Source organism: Ambystoma mexicanum, chromosome 2p, assembly GCF_040938575.1.
Source record: "Ambystoma mexicanum isolate Mex_15411 chromosome 2p, UKY_AmexF1_1, whole genome shotgun sequence".
In the NCBI taxonomy this organism is placed as follows: Eukaryota; Metazoa; Chordata; class Amphibia; order Caudata; family Ambystomatidae; genus Ambystoma; species Ambystoma mexicanum.
This window is the reverse complement of record NC_090923.1, coordinates 1,466,253,486-1,466,276,959: the sequence shown is the minus strand read 5'-3', so window position 1 is coordinate 1,466,276,959 and position 23,474 is coordinate 1,466,253,486. Positions and strand designations below refer to the sequence as shown.

Here is a 23,474-nt window from a genome sequence, read left to right as displayed (position 1 = left end):
CTATAAGTGGCTTGTCCCTACTTATAAAAAGTATAATCTTAGGAGAACGAAAGACTCAATGGAATTTTTCTTGTGTAACCAAAACCAGGTGGACCTCCAAACTCATTTGGCCTTTCTGAAAAATGCCTGGCACTTGAGAATGAACTGTACTTTGTAAATGTAAATGCTGTTCTATCCAAACCCCCCACCCCCTTTTGTAACAGTGTTTTATGGTCTCACCTTGTATTTTAAATGTTGTTTTATCTGATTCTTTGATATTCCTGCTTTTATGGCTATGCGCTGTCGAAATAAAGACTGTACTACTACTACTTAAACTAAGAGGCTTTTGGTGTATATAAGTGGAGATGTACGTTGATTTAGATTATTGAGCTTCTGTCTTTGTTCTTGTCCTGCTTGACTCCTCTGTTGGACAGCACTGAGATCAGATAACATTTGTGCAACCTAGGTTGATTTTTGCAACTCACCCACAAGCACGGGCACCCCAGCACCTACCCCACTGCCCTCTTCCTTGCTGCACTTGCACATTCTGAATACTTACAAGGCATAGTAGATTTGTCTGTCCCTTTCCCCACTGTATTTCTTGTATATTTGAATTGTACTGCAATCCCATGTTCCCTCCCTGTTGCCCTGCGTGCGCTTTGAAACAGAATGTATTTGCTGTATAAGCACCTAACAAGCAAACAATAAAAACAGTAAACTAAATTGTATGAGGAGAGCCAGGCATGTAGGCACTACTGGGTTTGAGGGACCCTGATTCATAGTGTGTTCCCTTAAAGGGGCGGGGTCTTCACACATTGCAATGTGATGAGTTCCTGTCTCATACGGATGGCATGGTGGGGGTAGCCAGGAGATCTTCCCATTGCCCATCCCAAGGCACCATCAACTGGCTAATACACCACATCATCCACTTGGCATCCCCACCATCTACCAATAAGGCCAAGTAGGGAACTTGTCACACCTGTCAACACTTGGCTCAGCTGTGATAGACAGCATAAAGCTGTATGGCCCCCGGATTTACCATCCGGACAGTGTAATATCCATTGCCAGAATTTAACAGCTCACATATTTCAAGGGTTACGCTTCAGCAAATCTTGAGCCCATCGCACATACGCCAATACCAGAATAATTCTTTCATGGAGACCTGCCAACACACTGACCTTTTATGCGCTCATTACTGTTACCTCTACTTTTTCCACAAGACCTCTCCCTTGAGCCACCAACTATGAGATGCCACTTTACGAGCAGAAAGAAACATTTTGCCCTTCCCAATAACACTCCCACCTTGCTACCTATTATTCCTGTTTCCGCCTCCACCTTTTCTCTTCGTCATCCCCATTTTCAGTTCATTTCCACATTCTCCAGTTTGTATACCGCAGGTGCAGGCCCAATATTCACCCTGGATTATTTACATTACCAGTTGAAGCAATCATGTTCCAAGTTCAATCACAAATGCCAGTTATGGGTGCATATATTTTGACTGGCTCTCCTCCTCCTTCTCCCCACCCATGTGGTTAGCCACCATATGTAAAGTACAGAATCACATGTGCAGGGGTTGATTGTCAATCAATCTTCTTTGACGGAAGTTATTTTGAGATTCTATTCATAACTTCTATTAGGTAAGCGGCATACAGCTCACTAAATCTCCCTGTCGGATAGTCTATCTATCCCTATCCCAGGTGATATTCTATTCCTAGCTGGCGCTGATGTGCCGCCTATCTAGGAAAGAGGATAGATAAGAGGTTGTCCCTAATCTAGCTCACTACTTTCCTCCTGCTATTCATTTTCTAAAAACCCAACCACTTGGTGGAGTGTTCTATAATTGTATTCCTCCCACTTTCGTGTATTAAAAAATTGCAGATTGCTCTGCATTATTTTTTAAAGTGATTTTTCTTTCCCTGGCTCTCAATAAATCTGAGTCAATCTTCTTCTGTATATGGGCCACAAGTCGTGTGTAGTGATTTAGGTGTCATGTTGACTTTGCAGAATGAGTAGAATGCTGAGTCAGTGACTCAGAATCTTGCTGGTGAGAATGTTGTTGTATGGTTGAGAGTTCTGAGTGAGAGAGTTGGAGTGATGTAGCCTACCTGGGAGGATGCCAGTGCATGTTTGCCTGGAGCTCTGATGAACTTGACATAAGAAACATAAAAGATGTACTGGAAACTCATTAAAGGAACAACTGGAACATCAACAGATGTCAGAGTCATCACTGGGAACCCAGAGCTTTACATTGGCGACGAGGATGCTGGCTGTGCTGGGGGGACAGCACTGAGGATGGCACATGCACCGCCCCCCAACCCAAGAAGAAGACCCTCCCAGGTAGGGCGAGTGCTTATTTTCTTTAGGCGCAGTTGGGCCCAGCGCAGGGGTTGCTGGCGCAGGATGTAGTGATCTGCGCCATGCAAGAGCCATCTGGGTTGGCCTGTCTAACCGGATGTTGGGCAGGTTAAACTCAGAGGGCCAAGAGACTGTCAGAGCAACAGTGGCAGGGCTTAGGGCTCAATTGACTGTCCTGGAGGGGTTTGGTGACCCAAAGCTGCGACATGAAGGGCTGTAAGCCCATGGCAGTAGCAACTAGAGAGGCTTGAAGCCTGAGCTGTGCCTTGGAATTGAGGAATCTGGAAGTCATGTTGTGTAGCTGAGGAGCTTAGAGCCCAGGGCAGCAGCATTGGGAGAGGCTTGGAGCCTGAGCTGTGCCTAGGAGAAACGAGGAGACCACTACTCTCTGGCAGAGGGGCTAGGTGCCCAGTTTTTTTTACTGTATTCCTAAGAGGGCCAATAATGACATTGGTGGAGTTTGGGGCCAAAATAGCACCTGGAGGGGCTTGGAGCCCAAATGCTGTGATGAGGAAGGGCCTTTAGCCCATTGCAGCGTTTGATGGGGCTTGGAGCCTGAGACTGTACTTGGAAGGGCCTGGAGCCCATTGCGGTGCAGCTGAGTGGCATTTTGCCCATTGAGAGAGCGCCAAATAGCTGGAGACCACTGTGCCTTTTGAGTGACACTGTGCAGAGGGAAGGCGCTAAGAGTCTTACCTGTTAGCAGAGGCAGCTGATGTTCTGTGGAGGGGCAGCACATCTGGGCAGTCCTGGGAGGCTGGTTACCAAGTGGCCTTCGTGTGCGTGCTGTGCGGTTGTCCTGGAGACCCGTGTATGGAGCGAGGGAGGCGCGCAATGGGGGAATCAGCAAGAGTCTTGGTGACCATTATGGTATGGAGCTCCGCTTTCCCTGATGGCATGAAGAAAATGGTGACGTCACACCAATCTGCCGGGGTGATGGTAATTGTTCAGGAGTTCTGAAGATGTCACACAGAGTGGTTTCAGACAAGTGACGAGGCAGAACGATGTTTGTTGGTTCGAGCGCAAAGACTGGAACGTAGGCACAGTTACTCCCGCAGCTAAGCCAGTGTACTGGGATTTCCTGTCAGGGAGTTAAATTAAAGCACCCGCACAAGTAGGCAACGTGGTCACATTGCGTGCTTTCTGAGGCAGCCGTGAAGATCCTGATTGGCTGTCATTTGGGGGTGGAAGAGGAAGTAGGAAGTATCCTGAGCGCTGTTCAGGACAATTCAGAAAATGAGGTGGAAGGGTTAAAACCATGGATTGTAAGGAAATTGCCACCTGCGTCAGAGAAGGACTGGAGCAGGCAGATGCCACCTGAAACGGAGAAACAAGGGTGTCGGCGAACTGCGGAAACGTGGGTTTGTGGCTGGCGTCTAGAATTGTGGATATTGAAGTGCTTCAGCGACCCGCATGTATGGGCCGTGTCCCCAGAGGTACTTTTTAGCTATGGATGGTGATGGCAGGAGAACAAAAGGGGCTGCAGATTTACTTTTGTTTTGGTTATATGTGAGATGTTTTACATAGTATGCAGCAGAGTTGAGTTTAACATGTTAGGTTTGAATTGTCATGTGAGGCCTGTGATAGTTGTGATATTTTGACACTACAATAGCAACATGAGCATTTTAGGGTGAATGTACACTGAATGGGTGAGTGTGGTGTTGTGGCCTTTGTTGAGATACACATATTTGATGTGAGCAATGTTAGTTTTATGAAGCAGTTGTGTTTAACGCATGTTCTTTCCGCAGATAGACTTTTCAATGCAATAGGCAAAGTGGACTGATATAGTTATAGTACATGGCACAGGAAAAGTGATTTATTGAACATGTTTACTCATTTTTTGCTTTGCAGGTGGGACTGTTTAAAAGTCTTTTGGGGCATTTAGGGAGAACTAAGAAACTTAGAATTTTAGCAGTAATGTTATTAATTTTAAAGCACTGTTTTGTTGTTGCAGTGTGGGGATCTGCATGTGTAAGTCTTTGTGGTGTGCTAGAGTTTTAGCATTTTGGTGATTTTGTAGTTGTGTGCTTGATGGCATAGTGCATGGTGTGTTCTAAGTGGTTCTTCGCAGTAGTGGTGTTGGTTTTGTTTGTTTTAAGGAACACAGGTGACGGATAAGGGGTGGCAATATTGCACTATTTGTGCTGTTTGGATGTTGTTTCACTCGGTTGGATGTTGTTTCACTCGGACGTTTGGAACGTCTAACCTGGTTCTATGAGTGTGAGGTTTATTTGGCTGTGAAGTTATGGGTGGCTGAGTGTAACTAGAGTGCTGTTGTTCTGGTGAAAGTGATGCATTTATTTATATGTTGTGTGTGACGTTGCTTTCTCATAGTTGTGTTTGGTCTTTAGGTGGATCTTTAGGACACAGGCGACGAAGTGGGGTTGGCGGCATAGGTACCTTAGGGTGCAATGTGTTATTGTGTTGTTTCACCCGGGTGTTGGGAATGCCCAGCCTTGTTCTTTGGTGTGTGTGGTGCACAGCTCGGAGTTCTGTGTGTGGTGTGGCTATGAGGTTAGTATTGGTTATCTTGGTTATCGTTTTTGTGTGGGAGAGGAAGAGAGAGGTAAGAGAGATACCTGAGCTGTTGAAGATTGATTGCTAGTGATACAATTTTCGTTGGTAGGTGTCCTACCTTTACTGTGTAGAAAAGGGGAAGGGCATTGTTAGTATTGTGTTATGGTACCATTTGAACTGGTGACGCGTTCAGGTTGTACGGGTGTGGTGATAGTTCATGTGGTTGATATGCACGCGCATGTGTTGGAGTGTGTGTGTGTACTGTGTGTTGTCAGTGTGACCGGTTTTGGTAGGCGTTGTTGTTGTTGTGTAAGGAAGGGAGATATGTAGTGATTTAGGTTTCATGTTGTCTTTGCAGAATGAGTAGCATGCTGAGTGAGTGACACAAATCTTGCTGGTGAGAATGTTGTTGTATGGTTCAGAGTTCTGAGTGAGAGAGTTGGAGTGATGTAGCCTACCTGGGAGGATGCCGGTGCATGTTTGTGTGGAGCTCTGATGAACCTGACATAAGAAACATAAAAGAAACATAAGAAACATAAAAAAATGTACTGGAAACTCATTAAAGGAACACCTGCAACATCAAGAGATGTCAGAGTCATGACTGGGAAACCAGAGCTTTACATCGTGTCTCTTCTTCTGTTTTAAACATGCAATGAGAAAATAACACATATTGCACATCACTATATCTATCCCCTGCTGAATTCTCATGGGGACATTTCATTTTTCAAGTTTTCGTACCCACAATCATGATTCTGGTTGTGTTCCAGGGGGTCTGTATTTTGTTCTGTGAGATGATCCCTGTAATGAGAGAACCACAAAGGAAGGTAAATTCAGGCTTCACCAGAGTGTACACCATGATTTTGTGCAAAATATGTATCATCGCATTCTCCTTTTTATTATTATTTCTTACCCATGGACTGTTGTATTGCCACTCGAAAATGCTGGTCAACCAGATTTCTGTCTTGTTTTTCTTTTTATTTTGTCTTTGAATCCTATTGGCACAAGACCCACAGTCGTATAGCTTGGAATTGTCCAATTAGCTGACAAAGACATTTCTATCACAATATAGAGTTGCCTCTATTTTCTGTGTGTTATAACTTTGTTACACCAATTATCAAAAACATATTTAGGGCTAACATTCCAAAAAGAAATAAATAAATAGTGATCGTCTTGGCGCAGAGTGCCGCTGCTGAGATGCTTCTGTCTTCTCTTTCTCTTGGCTGACAAATACATTTCTATCACAATATAGAGTTGCCTCTATTTTCTGTGCGTTATAACTTTGTTACACCAATTATCAAAAACATATTTAGGGCTAACATTCCAAAAAGAAATAAATAAATAGTGATCGTCTTGGCGCAGAGTGCCGCTGCCGAGATGCTTCTGTCTTCTCTTTCTCTTTTTTACTGTATACCGTGTTGGATATTGAGCGAGTATGGTGGCGCAGTGTCTATTTTTATAATGATGCCTGCGAGATTGCATTTATACAATATATCAAAGTGGGTGCTTGCATGTGCTACACACTTCCTCCCTACAGTTCATATACCCTGAGATTAGTCCTCACACTTGACTTATACGATTACCAGTGTTTAATCCTTCTTTGGATGCCTGTGGACATGGATGTGTTGCCTTCTGCCTGTGTTTGTGTTACCTGGTAACCGCAGCAGCCTTCCCGCATTGCTAACTACATGATTGTCGATCATGTGCTGAGTGTTTGCTTAGTTTTTTCAATGTTTTTGCCCCCTGCCATCTTTGAGTGGGACTTGCTCGGTATTATGTGTATATTGTGGCTGAAATTGTTTTTTTTTATATACCGACAGTATGTCTTTCTGTTATGATTATTTTTAATAATGCTGTGTATTTTATGAAACACAGCCATATATATTATTCTATTCTTTACACATTTTAACATGGCAAGACCCAGCCACAGTGATTATATATATATATTTATAGCGGCATGTATGCACAGTCTCATCTATTTAGTATTTATCTCACTCAGATGGATATAGTGAGTGGGTTCATTGTGCATTCTGCTTTTCCATACAAATAAAAGTAAAAGTAAAAGTAAAAAGGCGGGTTGTGCATAGATTGATATATTTCTATGGCCTTATCGCTATTCATTCAACACTTGGTTCCAGTGTAGTTCTTATGTTGTGTAAAATTTACATATTTAGTGAAAACGTGCAAAACTATGTGTTTATTCTAGCGTTGCTAGGGTTTGCCAACATATTTCCTCATTTAGACCCTCTCTATGGGTGTTCAAATGAAAAATCCTTAGTTGTTCTCATTTTAGCAGCATAGCTTCTATGTCTCCCCTTTTCTTGGTATTTGCACCTTCTCAAGGACTGTCCATTCTAGGTTGCTCTCATTATGTTTGGTTGTGGTGTAATGTGCATCTAGGGGTGTTGTGAGCCTTTTTGTTCTAATGCTGGAACAATGTTCACAGATTCTCGCTTTTATGGCTCTTCTGGTCATCCCTACGTATCGTAAATTACATGGACATGTGATTAAGTACACCACATGGGTCTTGTTGCAGTCTGTAAAGTCCCTTTGTTCCCAAGGTGTTCTCCACCCGATATCTGTCAAAGTGGTATACTTCTTGAATGGGCAAACGGAGCACTGGCTGCATGGTGTATGCTCAACTGGTCTATCCATTGACCATAGCTTGGTCTCAATGCTCCTTTTTGTTTTTGCTTTCTTGATAAGTATTACTGAGGGAATCTCGAAGGTTACATCTTCTCTTTATTGCAAAACGGGTGCCAGCTAGCTTGGTCTAGAAAGGGGGCCTCTTTTTTGCTGTATTCATGGGTGAATTTTAAGAAGGCATTCTGATAATTCAGCCACGTAATGAAGCTACTAAGCTGGTCTTCTGTGCCATTGAAAATCATGAGGACGTTGTCTATATAACATGCCCATTTCGTTATATTCATCGGGAACAGATTCCTATCACTGCAGATGATGTTTTCTTCGAAGTCAGCAACATATAAATTTGCCAGAACAGGGGCGAAAGTCACCCCCATAGCAGTTGCAGCTATTTGCTCGTAATACTCATCTTCTAGGATAAATTAATGTTTGGGTAGAGTCATTTCGGCCAATTGCATTGCGAATTAACTGGTATGAATATTGGTAGTATTTTTTGTAGAAGCACTCTTTCAATAACTCTAAGAGTTTCCTCTGGGTTTTTTTTTTATTATAAAGACTCAATGTCCAACGTGTCTATAAACAAGTCATTATGCAGGAGTACAATTCCTTCTAGCTATCTCAATACAGCTGTTGTATCTTTTGTATATGATCTCATTTTTGTGACTTAGTTTTCTAGAACAAAATCCACAGAGATATCTAATCGCTCCAGTAATTTAGGAAGGCCTGAATGAAGGATATATAAGTTGCAAGTAGGGCGAATTTCAATGTCCCAAGTTTCTTAGATGCCCAGCTTTTTACAACGTACCTAAAATACATAAGGGTATAACACTACCGCCAGGACACCCGCTCATCGCTGGAATTCGGTCTTTTCTAGACCCACTATCCCAATGTGTGGATTTATTTCTAAAAAACTAAGTCACAAAAAATGAACTCATATATATACAAAAGATCCAAGAGCGGTATTGAGAAGGAGTTGTACTCCCGCATAATGACTTGTTTATAGTGTAAAAATAGTGCAGTGTACAAATATGTAAAGAATAGAATAAAATATATGTCTGTGTTTCTTAAAGTACACAGCAATTTTAAACATAATGATAACCGAAAAAACATATTGGCAGTATATATAAAAAACAAATATTTTTTCAGCCACAACATACACATAATACCGAGCAGATCCCACTCAAAGATGGCAGTGGGCAAATACATTGAAATAATGAAGCACGCATGCAGCACGTGATCGAGAATCACTTACTTAACAATGCAAGAAGGACGCTGTGGTTACCAGGTAACGCTAACACAGGAGAAGGCAACACTCCTGCGTCCCCTGGCATCCGAAGAAGGATTAAACACTGGTAATAGTAAAAGTTGAGTATATTAACTGTGGGGAGGTAGCACATGCAGTCCCTCCTTGACACCCTGTATACACACGATCTCGCGGGAAACATTATAAAAATAGACACTGAGCCGCCATATCCAGTCAATATCCAACGCAGCATATGGTAAACAAGACAAAAGAGAAGACAGAAGCATCTTAGCAGCGGCACTCCGTGCCAAGACGAACACTATTTATTTGTTTATTTGGGGAATTTTAGCCCTAAATTTTTTTTGGACAATTGATTTAACAAGGTTATAACACACAGAAAATAGAGGCAACTCTATATTGTGATAAAATGTCTTTGTCAGATAAGTGGACAATTCCGGGCTATACAATGACTGTGAGTGTTGTGCCAATAGGATTCAAAGACAAAAGAAAAAGAAAAACAAGACAGAAAACAAGTAGACAAGTCTGTTTGAGCAGCATTTTCGAATGGCAATACAACAGTCTACGGGTGAGAAATAATAATAGTGTGCAATAATATATATGTTGCACAAAATCATGGTGTACACTCTGGTGAAGCCTGAGTTTATCTTACTTTGTGGTTCTCTCATTACAGGGATAGTCTGGCAGAACAAAATACAGGCCCCCTGGAACATGACCAGAATCATGATTGTGGGTAAAAGAATTTGAAAAATGAAAAGTCCCCAATGATAATCCAGTAGGGGATAGATATAGTGATGTCTGATACGTTTTATTCACCCCCTGCAGATTTGAAGTAGAATAACAGACACGGCTTCTGTCCCATATAGAGAGAAAGATTGATTAAACCTTTGTTTTTAGAGAAAAAAAGCTTTTGGCTGTTTTTTGGTCCTGAAGAAAGCAGCTAGATGTACAAGAACCTGCTGAAACCAGTATACTGACCATAACAATGCCATAGGACAAGGTTCTGTGAATCAGGCCTCAAGTGTTTGGGTTTTTAGTAAATTAATAGCAGGAGGAAAGTAATGAGCCAGATTAGGGACAGTGTCTTATCTATCCTCTTTCCTAGATAGCTGGCACATCAGCGCCAGCTAGGAATAGAATATCACCTGTGATAGGGATAGATAGACTTTCTGACAGGGAGATTTCGCAAGCTGTAGGTTGCTTACCTAATAGAAGTTATGAATAGAATCTCAAGAATAACATTTGTCTGTGTTGTGTGAAACTACATTGAGCATCAGGTGGAGGTTGCTGCTCTTTGCCCCCCCATTGTATTTTGTTGATCCTCAACCTTCCACAACAATGCCCCGCTCACATGTCGCTCTGACTCAACGGACCTACTTGAAGTGGCTCTGGCTCACCCAGCTCCCAAGCCCACCTGTGCACAGCTTTTCAGTGACCATGACCATGGGCAACTTCTTCCTGGGGTTGTTTTCCCGCACTCATATTATTGGGAACAAAGAGGCTGGGAAAAGGAGTTCTCACCACTTGTCTCTCCCCCAACTTCACAGCTGCCATTAGTGCCCAAACAATACATGGCGATCTAAGAACATAGAATCTCCCTGGTATGACGTTGTTACATCACCAGGCTTTTTGTTCCGCTGAGTTTTTTGCCGAAAAATGTTCACCCGAAAATGCTCATCGAACAATATGGGGGTAGGTAAGGGGATACAGGGGGTAGGGGTGTGTGGGGAATAGGGACTAGATAATAGGAAGGGGGATTGGGGAACGAAATGCCCCAAATAGAAAATACAAATTTCGATGAGTTTTTTTGTCCGAAAATATTCCTAACAAAAATGCGGAGTACATGCTCAAACATTTCTCAAAAAAGAAGAGATACAGCATTCACAGAATCGGCGTATGACAGGTACAGCATGAGCAGCAGCACCTGCTACTGCCAATCAAAACAAAACACACAGTTCAGACAAGGCAAAGCAGAGCATGCTTCCATCACAAAAACAAGTACAGCACAGGCAAGCCAAACAAAAGATAGATATATTATTGGATTTGGAGTTGGGGGTAGGGAAGTGAGATACTTTCATTAGTTCCTCCACCTCTCCATTTGTGAGGCTCCAGCTTGCTTCTACGAGATATCTATACTGAATGAGGGGGACTTCCAAAGAACCTGGAACGCTGGTTGACATTTCGAGGTGATTGCTAACAGAAGCAAGAACCTCCTAGACTAGCCTTGCGAACTATCTGCCCAGCATGATATTCATGGATTGATAGACTGTAGGCTGGAGGAGTATAGAACTAGTGCACCCCTTCCATGCTTGGGTGCCACACAAAGTTTCTTTTAGTCATGTACCTACCAGAGAGTGGAAGGCTGATGTGTCCAATAAGGTGGCAACTTGGTGATGGGTAAAGAGTAAAGATGCTATATCTAGGCCCGCATCTTCCAAATCATCCTCGAAAATGTCTCGGAGCACCTTCAGGATATCTGTGTAAAAAGAGAAAGAGATCAGCTACCTAGTAGAGGCATGAAAATGGGAAGACAGCATTTACCCAAAGGAAGAACATCATGGCAAGCAACTGCACATGCATACAAACACTGAACTGCATCTCTACTGGTATCCGGAGAGGAAGAGCTCAGGTAACTAACACAGTCTGCAACTTAATAAACACGCATGCCCAATGGCCAGAAGGGAAGTGGTCATCTAGCTAAAAATGTCCTGCATCCAGTGTGTTTGTCTGCATAAGTTTGCTATGTAAATAAGGGCAAGCCTTTACACAATTACACACACACACACACACAGCACATATTCACATCTGCACATGCACATGGATGTTCAAAGTTGTCAGTTACAAATAGGTCAGGCTGACCTCCAAAAGCCACAGTCCCCTGGAGGTCAGGCACAAGGCTCTGCTGAAGCTCTCTTTTCTTCGTTTCGGCCACATCAAGACCAAGATACTGCAGGAGCTGCAAGAAAGGCCACGCATACGATGAATGTTAGTCAAGGGGAGGGTACAATCTATCTAAGTGTCCGCTCTCCCACAATTGATTGCTTATTTGTCTGAGAGACATGGGTGAGCATGAATGTTAACTCTCCTCTGTACGAAAAGCTTACATAGAACCAGTTCCCCGGACAGTCAAAATTGTGGTAGGCACAAATTGTGTTTTGCAGGCATTGTGTTCCACAAAGAATGATGTGAGGAATATACTATTTGCTCCCCCTGCACTTTACAGCTGCAAATGCATCTAATTTACATAGAAAATGACAACCAGGTGCTGCAGGGCAGTATCCAGCATGGCAAGAGTGGGGGCTAAACTATGTAAAATGTCCTATTTTTATATTATTGATGGGCGATTGGGTACTCCCAATGCATGGTCAAAGAAGGGAAAAAGGCCTTCCTAGCTATATTCAAGGGTGTCCATGCCCAACTCTACCAATAACACTACAGTCTGGTGAAGTAAACAGATCTCTTTCTCTCTCCCTCTCCTTCTCGTCTCACCTCTCCTGACTACTTTCCTTACTCTACTTACGCTCTTAACCTTTGTGTCATAGTTGACCCATCTCACAGCTTCTTGGTGTTCCTCTCAAAATCTGCTGCTGCTGCCAGACTCAACCTCCTCAATATCAGAATAATCTGCCGTCTTCTGCCTTTCAATACTGCTAAACAGATAATCTCCTGCTTAGCACTTTCTAGATCAGACTACTATGCCTGTCTCCTCTGTGGCCTTCAGAACTATGCTTTTTCACCTCTGGACAACGTCCTCAACTTCGAACCTTTCTCACTTTACCTCTTTCTCTTCTGCCAGATTAGCTGGCTCTCTATGAATCAAAGGGTTAAGTATAAACAACTTCTCATCACCTTCACAACTATCAATGGACTCACCCTACCCTACCTATCTGCTCACCTCATTCCCTACTCACCTACTCGCTCATTAAGATCATCCTCAGCTCTCCTCCTTGCCACCACTCAATCCCCCTGTGCTCCCTCTAGTTTCTACTCTCTCTCCACACTCCCCTACTCTGGAATGCACTTCCTCTCCCTCTCCGTACAACTCCAACTGTACCACTATTTAAATCCAACCTCAAAGCTCTCCATCTTTCTGAAGAACCCGTTTCCTAGCTCTCTATGCTACTGCATCACACTCTTTTCTGTTCTTTCTACTCTTCATGGACAACCATACAACAATTTCCCGTCATCTCACATCCTTAATTTAGCACTTTCTCCCTCATCTCGTCCCTTTGTCATTCTGTCCTGTCCTCGTCCCTGGTTTACATTTTCACCTTGCCCTGCAACATCTGATTTTCAAGTTACATTCTCTCACCCCATTGTAAAGGACCCATGTTCTCCGCTCTGTTATCAGTGGTAAATTTTGTAAAGCATTTTTGTGCCAAAATGCATTGCTTTGCCTGTGATTTTTATCAATAAATAAAAGTTGCATGGAGAAGTGTAAATGTTTTCCCTGAACTGAATCGAGCAAGTGCACCTGAACTAATACAGTAAGATTCTGGCCAGTACTTCGCCTTACCAATTAAAAAAGGGTTGAAAACATCAGAGCAACAATTTCATTAAATTGTGTAACTGCAGAATGTACCCTCCACCCTGCAGGGCACACCAGAAACATTGAAATAGATACCAGGCCCTGAACAGTACAAAGGAACATTTTGTAGCAAGTATTGATGCTGAATGTACCCAAGAAATAGGAGATCTCCCTCAACAACGTATGTCAGCATTGCCACTGTAAAACACATTTTCATGGTGCTAGTGCACCAAAATATGGCCTGTATCAACAATATATGCACACACTGCCCTCCTTTCATGCTGCTAGTTCCCAAATCAAATCTTGCAGTCTACCTCAATACAGTCTGAGTTCTGCATCATGTCACTCTTAGTGCCCATAAACTAATCCTTTGCCCCAGTCACACACACCCATGCATGCACATATGTATACATGAACTCATTAACTCAAACACGCATGTAAACCAACATTTTTTATGTGTCTCTTTTCCTTTGTAATGGTCCTAAAATCCAGGAATGTTTAATTATTTAACACCTGCCATTAGAATACTTGAGATTTCCTTAAAATGCCTCATAATTCTTAATAGGTTTAAGAACTGGACACCCCCAAAGAGCTGTTGTAATGAGCCTATCTGCTTAAAATAGTTTGACAAAGGCATGCATCATGTATGCAACATTTGCACATCAAACAATCATCTGTAACACTTAAGTAGCGCTAAGATTTTTGAAAGGGAACTGCTGCCTCTAGATTGTATGCCATATCTTCTGCCTGGGGTGCAGCTACTCTGAAATATTGGGGGTAGGGTAGACAAACGCTTCAAATGGTGCCTTTTACAATTGCTAGATCACGGTCTGTGTTCATGTATTTTACCATAATCCCGTGTAGGATTGGGTTATACTACAGTTGGAGTGTGTTAAGGGCTCAGTGGGCGGTCAGAAGAGAAGTCCGGGGCAACTGAATAGAAATTGAGAGCCATGAATTTGTGCCATGGCATAGTCTCACTTTAAATAGCATCAATTAGCCAAACATCCTCTAATACAACATAAGGCATAACATATGGAGAAAGAAAGTTTTGCATAGAAAGATTTGCATTGATAAAATAAATGTGACCAATTCTGATGTTTACAAAGTGAAAAAAGGCTGTCCCAGTTATTGGGTTGCTTGTTGGGCGAGACATTGTAATCATAACCACTTCAAAATCATTCTACCTTAACCCTGACAACACATCTTGTCAACCAACTCCAGCCCTGAAACATCACATGTTACATAATGGAACGTGCACCATTGAAGACATATGTCTACACTAAACATCCACATACACCACACTAGCTCACCATAGGTAGACCAACACAACTCTCCACACTTCATTCCTTAAACAGCTCTCTGGCCACCACCTTTCCAACACCCCCAATTTACATTAGCAACCTGTAGCCTACACTAGTGACTGCTCCAGACAACTCGCAAAATATCTACAACTTGCACTCCACAGAAAGCCCTCACTTTTCTGGTTTGCACATGTCAATATTGCAGCAAAGCAAACGTGACCTGCTACCCTTGCTTCTATGCCATTCCACTACACAGCCTGCAGTACTCTGGACGGCCCAAGACCTCAGTGACCATGGAGGAAATTAACGTTTGTGCTGCGTCAGTCATTCTGCTATACTAGAATCTCTTATGGATTGACTGCTGGTGAAGCTTTGTATCTGCCTGTCTAATCAAGTGTTATGAGACAGAGCAAGATCTCATGCAAAAAGAACACAATTCTAGGTGATGATTTCAAGGGCCACTAGCAGAAGAGCATGAGAAATGTGTTCCTAAACTCATTAAGCCTGCCCCATTGTAAGGGATTTGTTTCTTATGCGTGTGAATTTAATCACTTCTAAGGACTCCAATGTTTGCAGAGGAGTCACAGTGATATCACATATTGAGCTGCAGATCAAGCTCTTTGGTTAAGCTGTGAATCCAGTATTTTAACCCACTGTGCAATTTAGGTAAATTACCACATCATTTTCAAGTTTTATTTGGAACAAATATTTCAGTTGTGGTGTTCATTGCTGTGCTCTAGCACCTTAAAGCGTCTCTTGTGCTAGATGAGATTACCAATGAAGATCTCAAACCAAATAACTGGACAGACTCAAAGAATATGGCAAAGTATTTATTTATTCTCAATTTAATAAATCAGGGTCAACTGGCAAACATCGGACTGATGCTTGCACACTCACACACAAACTTGATTACACAGAGGTTTTATGCCCTAATATGCCTCATCTATGATATCATCCTATGTGACCAACTGTAAAACCTATCAACAGGAGGGATTTGTTAGGGGAACATATCTACTTATAGAATATATATGGGTTATGGGTTAGTACTTCATTGGCTGTCTCTTATCTGCAAGACATGCCCCGAACTACCTCTAAATACGTATAATACTGATTATAGTGAGAAAATGACAGTAGATTGGTCTTTGCAACATTGTATAGCAGGTTGCCCCATAGACCCACTGATTGGTTGGCATCCCCACCAAATCTTGGACCTTTGGCTCTGCTAGCAGCACATAAGCAAAATGAAACACAGGTGCTTGAGTCACGTCAGATTACTGCCCACTTTTACCCAATTATTCTATCATCTCTCATCAGTTCGGCCATGAGCCAACATTTTCCATTGCAGCCTGTTCTCTGTTCTGGGACATTCAAGGGAGTGCAAGCACATCACTATCTTCATCCACAGCTTAATGAATATTCCTTGTTTTTGACTTCTAGATAACTTGAGAGGAGGCGAATGTGTCAATTTCAACCTCCTATTTAATGATATTTGATTTCATTATGCTGGGTGTCCTTCCTCTTCTTGGCCTCTAGAGACCTGCTCACTCCATCTTGTAGGAGCCTTATTCATTGCTAATTGTCCAACACTTTGGCTCTTGCACATGTTTTCTTCTTTAATCTTAGAGAAATATGTCTCACGGCCTTGGCTTATCCGTTTTCTTCCTTTTGTGCTTTTCAGCTATTCCTTGAAATAGCATCCTTGAACCCAGGCCAACAGACTCTTCTTCGTTTTGCACACAAAGCCATTTCTACACTGTCTCCTGACTCTGCAGTCCTGGTCTGTTTCTGAGGTAGCGGAATTGAAACTTTGCACAAGCCAGCAGCCATTTTCCTATCGTGGCCGTCCTTGCCACGTTATATGTTCCTTTATAGCAGGCTTCTATGTGTATCATCTACCTTGCGTTGCTGTGTATTTACACATATTGGTCATTGAATTATTTAATTCTTCTTTGTATATATGATAACTTTATCGTTTCATATATGTTTCTCATATCACTTCAGTTACATCGTTACTCTTCATTAGTACCCGGCGAGAGACAATCAGAATGCAACAAGCAAGCAACAATGCAACAATGCAACAAGCATTGGATTCCAGCCGCCTTGTCCTCGGCGGGGGCCTGGCAGCCCCTCAGCCAATGAGGAGGCTCGAAGCGGGGCCATCCCTGCTCCGAGCCTCCCCACGACTGAGAGGCTGCCTTCGCCCCCCGCCGGGAACTCAGATAAGCTTTTTCTTTTTCGTTCCCTCCCTCCCTACCCCACTTACCTTTTTGCTCCTGCGTCCCCGCTGGGCAACGATAGCAGGCTCCAGCAGTGTGGAGACTCGGAGCGGGCCATCTCCGCTCTGCGCCTCCGACCGGCTAGAGGCTACCTTCGTCCACCAATGGGAGACAGGTACGTTTTTTTTTTCTTCCCCTCCCTCCCTTCTACCCTCCCAACCCCATTTACCTTCTGCTTCTTTTTTTTCCTTTTTTTTTCGGGAACAGACGCGCTGGGAACAATTGTGTTCCGAGCGCGTCCGCTACCGATGGCCACCATGGAAAGGGAAAACGGACTCTGTTTTCCCTTTCCCAGTGGCCTTTTTTTTCATTTTTTATTATTTTTTTTTTTCTGTTTCGAAATGCAGCGAAACAGAAAAAAAAATGCCATTAACACCCCGGTCTAACGGTCCGGGGTGCTAATGGCAATAAGACACTCGGCGGCGGGCCTATACCGCCAACGGTAATGCCCCCGGGGCTTCGTTAAGGCCCTCGCAAACTACAGCCCGGGGGCATTACCTGGGGCGGTATTGGCCCGCCGCCTCGGGTCTTATTGCCACAGTATTTTCATATCGTTTCAGAAGGTCCTCATATAGCTTCTTTATGTCATCAATCTGCCCACGTCAGATTTAATTCAGCACTAAATTATATCCGGTGGTGCATGCTGACATCCCTCCACATTACATCCTTTCACTCCTTCAGTGCGAGGATACATTTGATACAGGGTCTGAGTGCATATCATCTCTCGTACACTCGATGCAGTATAGAAATAACACATTGAGACCCATGTAGGGCCCTTCTCCTGCTGTTCCAGTATGACAGTGGTGCAGGGATGGGCGTTAGGGATAACACGCCCACCCACTCCTCTACATTCCCCCCTCACATTAAGTCCTCAACCACATTCTTCTCTTCATTCTCCTTTATCTTCTCTTCATACTGTTGTTTCTTTGGAACCCATAACTTTGTCACCCTCCTCAGGTGACCTGCATTCTTTATATGTTCATCCACACTCCAGGCCATATAGCAGCAGACTCTGGATGGTGGACAAAATATATTCTCATGGGTACTTTCTTCATTTCGCATCAATGTCAATCATTATTTTCATTCCAATAGCTTTCTTAGCTGTCTTCTGACACTGTATTGCGCCGAGTATTTTGAAAGCATTGGCCAGCCAGGTTGGAATCCATGACAATAGGGTTGAGAACGAGTCATCCACTGCTGTCTCATCAGCTTCATCTTCCATCTTTGTATGCAGGTTTGTAAGCATAGTTATTGCTTCTGTCAAGGTTGCATTTTCTCCATCATGGGATGGTGTGAATGTACAGCAAGAAGGTTCTACTTTGTCACACATGCCTCCTTCCGTTGCTGTAATTAAGTCGAGGGCAGACCTGTTCTGGAGAGTCATCAGCCTGATGGCTCTTAATACCTCTCTCATTGCATAAAATTCTTTTAGTGTTGCATTAATCGTCTGCAGCAGCTCCCATCTGGTCATTTGCAGCCACTTGCTTTCACCGCAGTCTGGAGTCCTGACATAAATATAGATGTCATTATCATTGCTGTCATGCTGAACAATTTGTGTTAATCTGGAATGTCTTCATAAGCCTTTATTGATTTTGATGAAAAGTAGTTCACTCTTTTCAGCTGGAGAAGAATAATCAATCTCTTCCTTCTCTGGTGTTCATTCATCTTTGGAAACTCACCAATATTGAGATTACTTTGAGGGATCACTCATGCTGGAATAAGTATTAATACAATGGATCATATTTCTCCACAATTTTTAGGCAACTGCATGTAAGCTCTGGATCCACAGCCCCAATATCAGTCCATCAGTACAGCAGTTCCTCAATTCATCTCTGGGACCTCATATATCTGTCCACATGCTTTGTTCTCCCCAACTAGAACCGAGCCTCTATTCTTGAAGCATGTTGTTGCATTCCTCAATGGTATTATAGATATTGGTCCTGCTTCATTGTCTGCCCATGCTAGTACCTTGGAATACTTGACCCATGATTCTAGGAATCTGTCATTCACTATTTGCACTGTGGCTACTGGTTCTTTCTTCAATAAATGTGCAGGGCAAGATAACAGTCCATCTTCCCATCCGGTACTGGTGGCAACACGCCCATATACCAATAGCTGAGGTCTTTCCCAGCATCCTGGCTCTCCTGACCTTTCAGTCATGTCTGAGCAATCCATCATTTTCATTTCTACAACTTTTATTCATTCTCCAATGCATACATTTTTTGCTTGTCCACCCCATCCCATCTTCCACCCTTTTTTTCTTTACATAAGTATCTTCATATGGAACTGTTCCACTTGATCGCCATCGTAAAGTTGCCAATTTTCCTTCGAATTGTCCTCTGGTTGCACACAGTGACAGATGGCTAAGACCTATTGCATCATGTGCAGGCATCTCTTTGGCAATAAATGCCCTTGCTGCATACATGACATACGGTATTAAGGAACAGACATAGCAGCTTTCATCTGACGTTCTCTATCCTGCCGCCTTCATGTGCTAATACCATAGGTTATTCTTTAAATGAACCGAATTATCAAGATATATGTTTATAGCTTCATGATCTTCCCCAATATCCCTTTTAAATCACAATAAATGCCTTGCTAGATTATAAAGGATGCTGTTCGCACTTTCATGAGGGGCAATAACAACTGTTTAATTGTTCCCCTCCATGTCGGTATTGTTTCTTATAACATGTGTAAATGCCATAAAGATCAGGAGGAAAATAGAAATCATAACACAGAATGATATCACAATTATTACTCCATAAAAGCTCATCAACTTTTTTGATGGCAATGAGCCTCTCATATACTGAAACCTCCCCATTTTCATTTTAATTCTGAATGTTTATATGACTCTGTAATTTTTTATGGGCCACACTTTTAGATCAGGATTTGCAAGATGAGTGCAATGATTATTCTGAAAATAATATTATTGTTTTTAGGATTGGCAAAAAACATCACTACATTTACATATCGTCTTTAAAATGTAACGCTTTGTTCCATTAGTCTGTTTATTGCTTGTCAAATGCTAACAGATATATTGGCCTTTAGTTTAAAATGCTGCTGAATTCTTCTTTGTCATTGCCTTTACTCTTGGTCATAGAACGAGTCTGCATGTGCGGAACTTCTTCTATTGCTTCACAGTCGGTAGTTGCAGGAGGGGTCTGGGTTTCTCCTTTATATGGTTTGATGTTGTGGAAATGCAGCCAATCTCTTCTTCCTTTTAACTTGGCAGCTGTAGGGATAACTTTGTCTACCTCATATGGACCTTCAAATTGGGGCATGCTCCAGTGCATTAAAACTCCTGTACCAGCATCTGGTCCCTTGGGTATAGGCTGGGTTGCTTTAACAAATCTTCTGCTTTAATAGGTTGATCATCTTTGTCACTTCTCTATGACCCCTCCCTTTGGTTTTTGACCTGTTGAGACATGAAAGAAACACTTGCAGTCATTGTTGTTAGGCAATCATGCATCTTGTCACCGAATGTCTTTGATACACTATGGGCATCAATTTTTAACCAAGTTGGAGGAGCAAGGGGGGTTCTCATTCGGCGTCCAGTCACCAACTCATGAGGAGTTAGACAGTGATCTGAGCCAGGCTGGTTTCTTACGGCATATAAGGCAAGGGGTAGGCAATATAGCCATCCCTTCTTCTTTACCTTTACAATCCTCTCTGTCAGCAATTCTTTTAATCGCCCACAGACACCATTAGCGTGTGGGTGATACTCAGAGAAAAACATATGCTTAATGCCTAACTATTTGTTCAAACATCTCAGTTACAAAACGTGGTCCATTGTCAGACTGAAAACCCGCACACAGACCCCATCTTGGAAACACTTCATGCACAAGGAACTTGGCAGTGCACATGGCATCAGGGTGTGCGCATGGACCGGCCTCGATCCATCTAGGAAAAGGACATACTACGACCAGCATATATATGTAGCCGTTGCATGTCTGCAGCATATCCATATAGTCTATATGTAGATGCTGAAATGGCCCTTTGGGTCTAGGAATTGCTCCCCTCACTGTTCGCAAAATGTGTGCCCTGCAGTACCTTTCTGGCACACGATGCAATTTACAATAAACTGTGCCACATGTTCTAACAGATTTGGCGAGAACCACTCATCTGCTATTGTAGCAGCTAGACTATCTCGAGTCACATGCACGGGGTAGTGGAGCTGCTCCAACGCTACCCTCAGTAATGCTAGAGGCATAACTAGCTTTCCAGTGCTATTCTGTCTCCAAATTGCCTCAGTGGGGGATAAAGAACACCACTGCTTTTTCCATAATTCCTTCTCTTCTTGTGGTTCTTGACCTTGTATCTCAATTAACTGGCCAATAGACAGCATGTTAAAGCCTTCCTTTACCAACATGCATTGTCCTATCATCTGTTTAACACTTTCTATTTCAAAATTAGAAATGGTTGGGAAATAGGCTGCCTTTTTGGTTTCTAAGTATGCAGCTTTGTTTCTGCTGGAAATTACGTCTTTTCTTTTAGTATGCACTGCACATTGTATGACTGCTAGAGTCAATGGGAGTGCTAGCACTTCAATAAGTTTGTCCAATAGGGCCGTATGTTGCACTGGAGTGCTGTCTGCGCGGAGGAAGCCCCTCCTTTTCCAGCGTGACAACCCTGCATGTACAGTTGACGTCACATAGGCGGAGTCAGAGTACACTGTCACTTCCTCATCTTTGAATCTCTGAAGCGCAGCGATAAGCGCCACTAATTCTGCAGCCTGTGCTGAGCAATGCAAAGGCAATCTCGCGCTTCTCACTACCTCGAATTCACCCTCTAGGTTCAGCTTTACTACTGGTGATCTAGTATGCCTTTTGCCAGTCGTTTGGTCAATTTTTGAAGAACCATCAATAAAAATAACTTCCCCCATACTGAGGGTAAAATCAACCAATGCGAGAAACAAAGAAAAGTGTGAAATCTTTGCTGCCATGATGCCTGCCTAATGAGCAGCGCAGACACTTTCTCCCAACCGACAAAGCGCCCCAGACTTGGCAATAGATGAGGAGAAAGTCCCAGGCTGCCATGAAATTTCCTGGTTTTCAAAACATCAGGTGTTGCAGGAAGGGAGGAAGTGTTGTAGCAGATCTGCATGGACAGACGAGGGGGTCATATGATTGGTCATTTTAAATGTGCTTAATACCCAGAGATTTCTAAGCAAGGTCCCAGGGATCGAACCTGTGTTGCTCTGTGTTGTCTTGCTTCCAAGGCGAGCATGTTGCCACTGAGCTATCCTCCCGAGACACATGAGTGGATCTCTTCTATAAGAGCACATTTGTATGAGGCACCACCCAGAGGAAGTGCCAGGGATAAAGATGTCTTGGTGCAAGCATTTCCATCACATTTTGGTTGTTTCATAAGCCAGTGCTGTCTCCTACAATCACTAATACTTACTAGATGACCGGTCATTCCCACACCCAATTAGAAAAAAAAAACACGTGGGTGTCATCTGCATGATTACGGGAATGGATACTATCAGTGTGAGGGCAAAGACAGAAACGTGAAAGTAAAGGAGAGGCAAACCTTGAAGCACCTCACACGTAGCACAATGGGATTTAAAGGAAAAAGAGAGTGATGGTTTGGTTTGAGCCAGAAAAGACAACGGGCAATCCAAGCCACAGCCTCCCGGTTCAATATATTGAAATGGCTCAGAAGGGTAGCAAACTCGGCAAGGCCACATACAAGCTTATGAACATCAGGACATCAACAGCCTCGTCAATAATAAGATTCCTGAAATGTTTAAGGATTGTGAACAGTACTTACTGTTTCCCACTAAGATGTGCTTAATCAGAATTCAGACTACATTGATTATGAGTGTGAACAGTTACTGTGTACTTGAGGATGATACGCCCATCTCCTCACACACAAATACACACACAGGCACGCAAGCACACACACGTGGACGTATGTTCTGATTAAAGGTCAGATGGACAGCCTTGATTGGGATTTTCCTGGGAATTGATCAGTGCCATGGACACAAAGCCTCCATACAAAGGGAAGACTACAACACATCTCCCTTCTGTTTGATGCCATATGTTTCTAGGATGTTCATTGTTAGGACCGTCCATTCTTGTTTTTTTTCTTCAGCCAAAGCTGAAAGCATTTATGGCTATGCAAATTGCCCTGAACTGCAGAAGATTGATTTGCAATCTTAATCCCATGTGCAAGCACACTAGGGTCACTGGCCTGAAGCTGCTCGAGACTTTCCTCTTCAACCTCTCCTTCCCCTCTCACTCCTGTGCTAATATCCCCATTTGCTGAGATTGGTGGCCTGGGACCTTATGTGTCCTTCTGGGTCCCGGCCTTCCTCCCATTCGCCTTTAGCCTTCTGCCCCATCCCAGCACTTGCTTTTGGGCTCTCACAGGCCTGCACTTATTATTGGCAGGTGGTCACTTTGTATCAAGAAATCTCTATCAGGCACTTACTGCTGCACTCAAATGGCTCCCTGCCACTTCCCTCTGTGGAACTCTTAGCACGTACCCCCTTCCCTTTCGCTGCTCTCTCCCTGCATTTGCACGTTCTTCTGAATGCGCACAAGGCCTAGTGGGACCGCCCGCTCCTGTCCATCAGTTTGTTCTATTTGCCTTTGTTCCCATGTTCCCTT

The 23,474-nt window shown here is 43.1% G+C and overlaps 1 protein-coding gene across 3 annotated transcripts in view; it reads right to left on the bottom strand.

Annotated features, from left to right (window-relative positions):
• The window catches only part of LOC138567624 (syntaxin-binding protein 4-like), an 839,836-nt gene that overhangs the window by 169,488 nt on the left and 646,874 nt on the right, over positions 1 to 23,474 (bottom strand). For all 3 annotated transcript variants that reach the window (XM_069646045.1, XM_069646044.1, XM_069646046.1), the window contains 2 exons: positions 11,612 to 11,708; positions 11,101 to 11,228 (listed from right to left, as the gene is read on the bottom strand). In XM_069646045.1, coding sequence (XP_069502146.1) covers positions 11,101 to 11,228; positions 11,612 to 11,708 — 225 coding nt within the window. The remainder of the gene's footprint in view (positions 1 to 11,100; positions 11,229 to 11,611; positions 11,709 to 23,474) is intronic.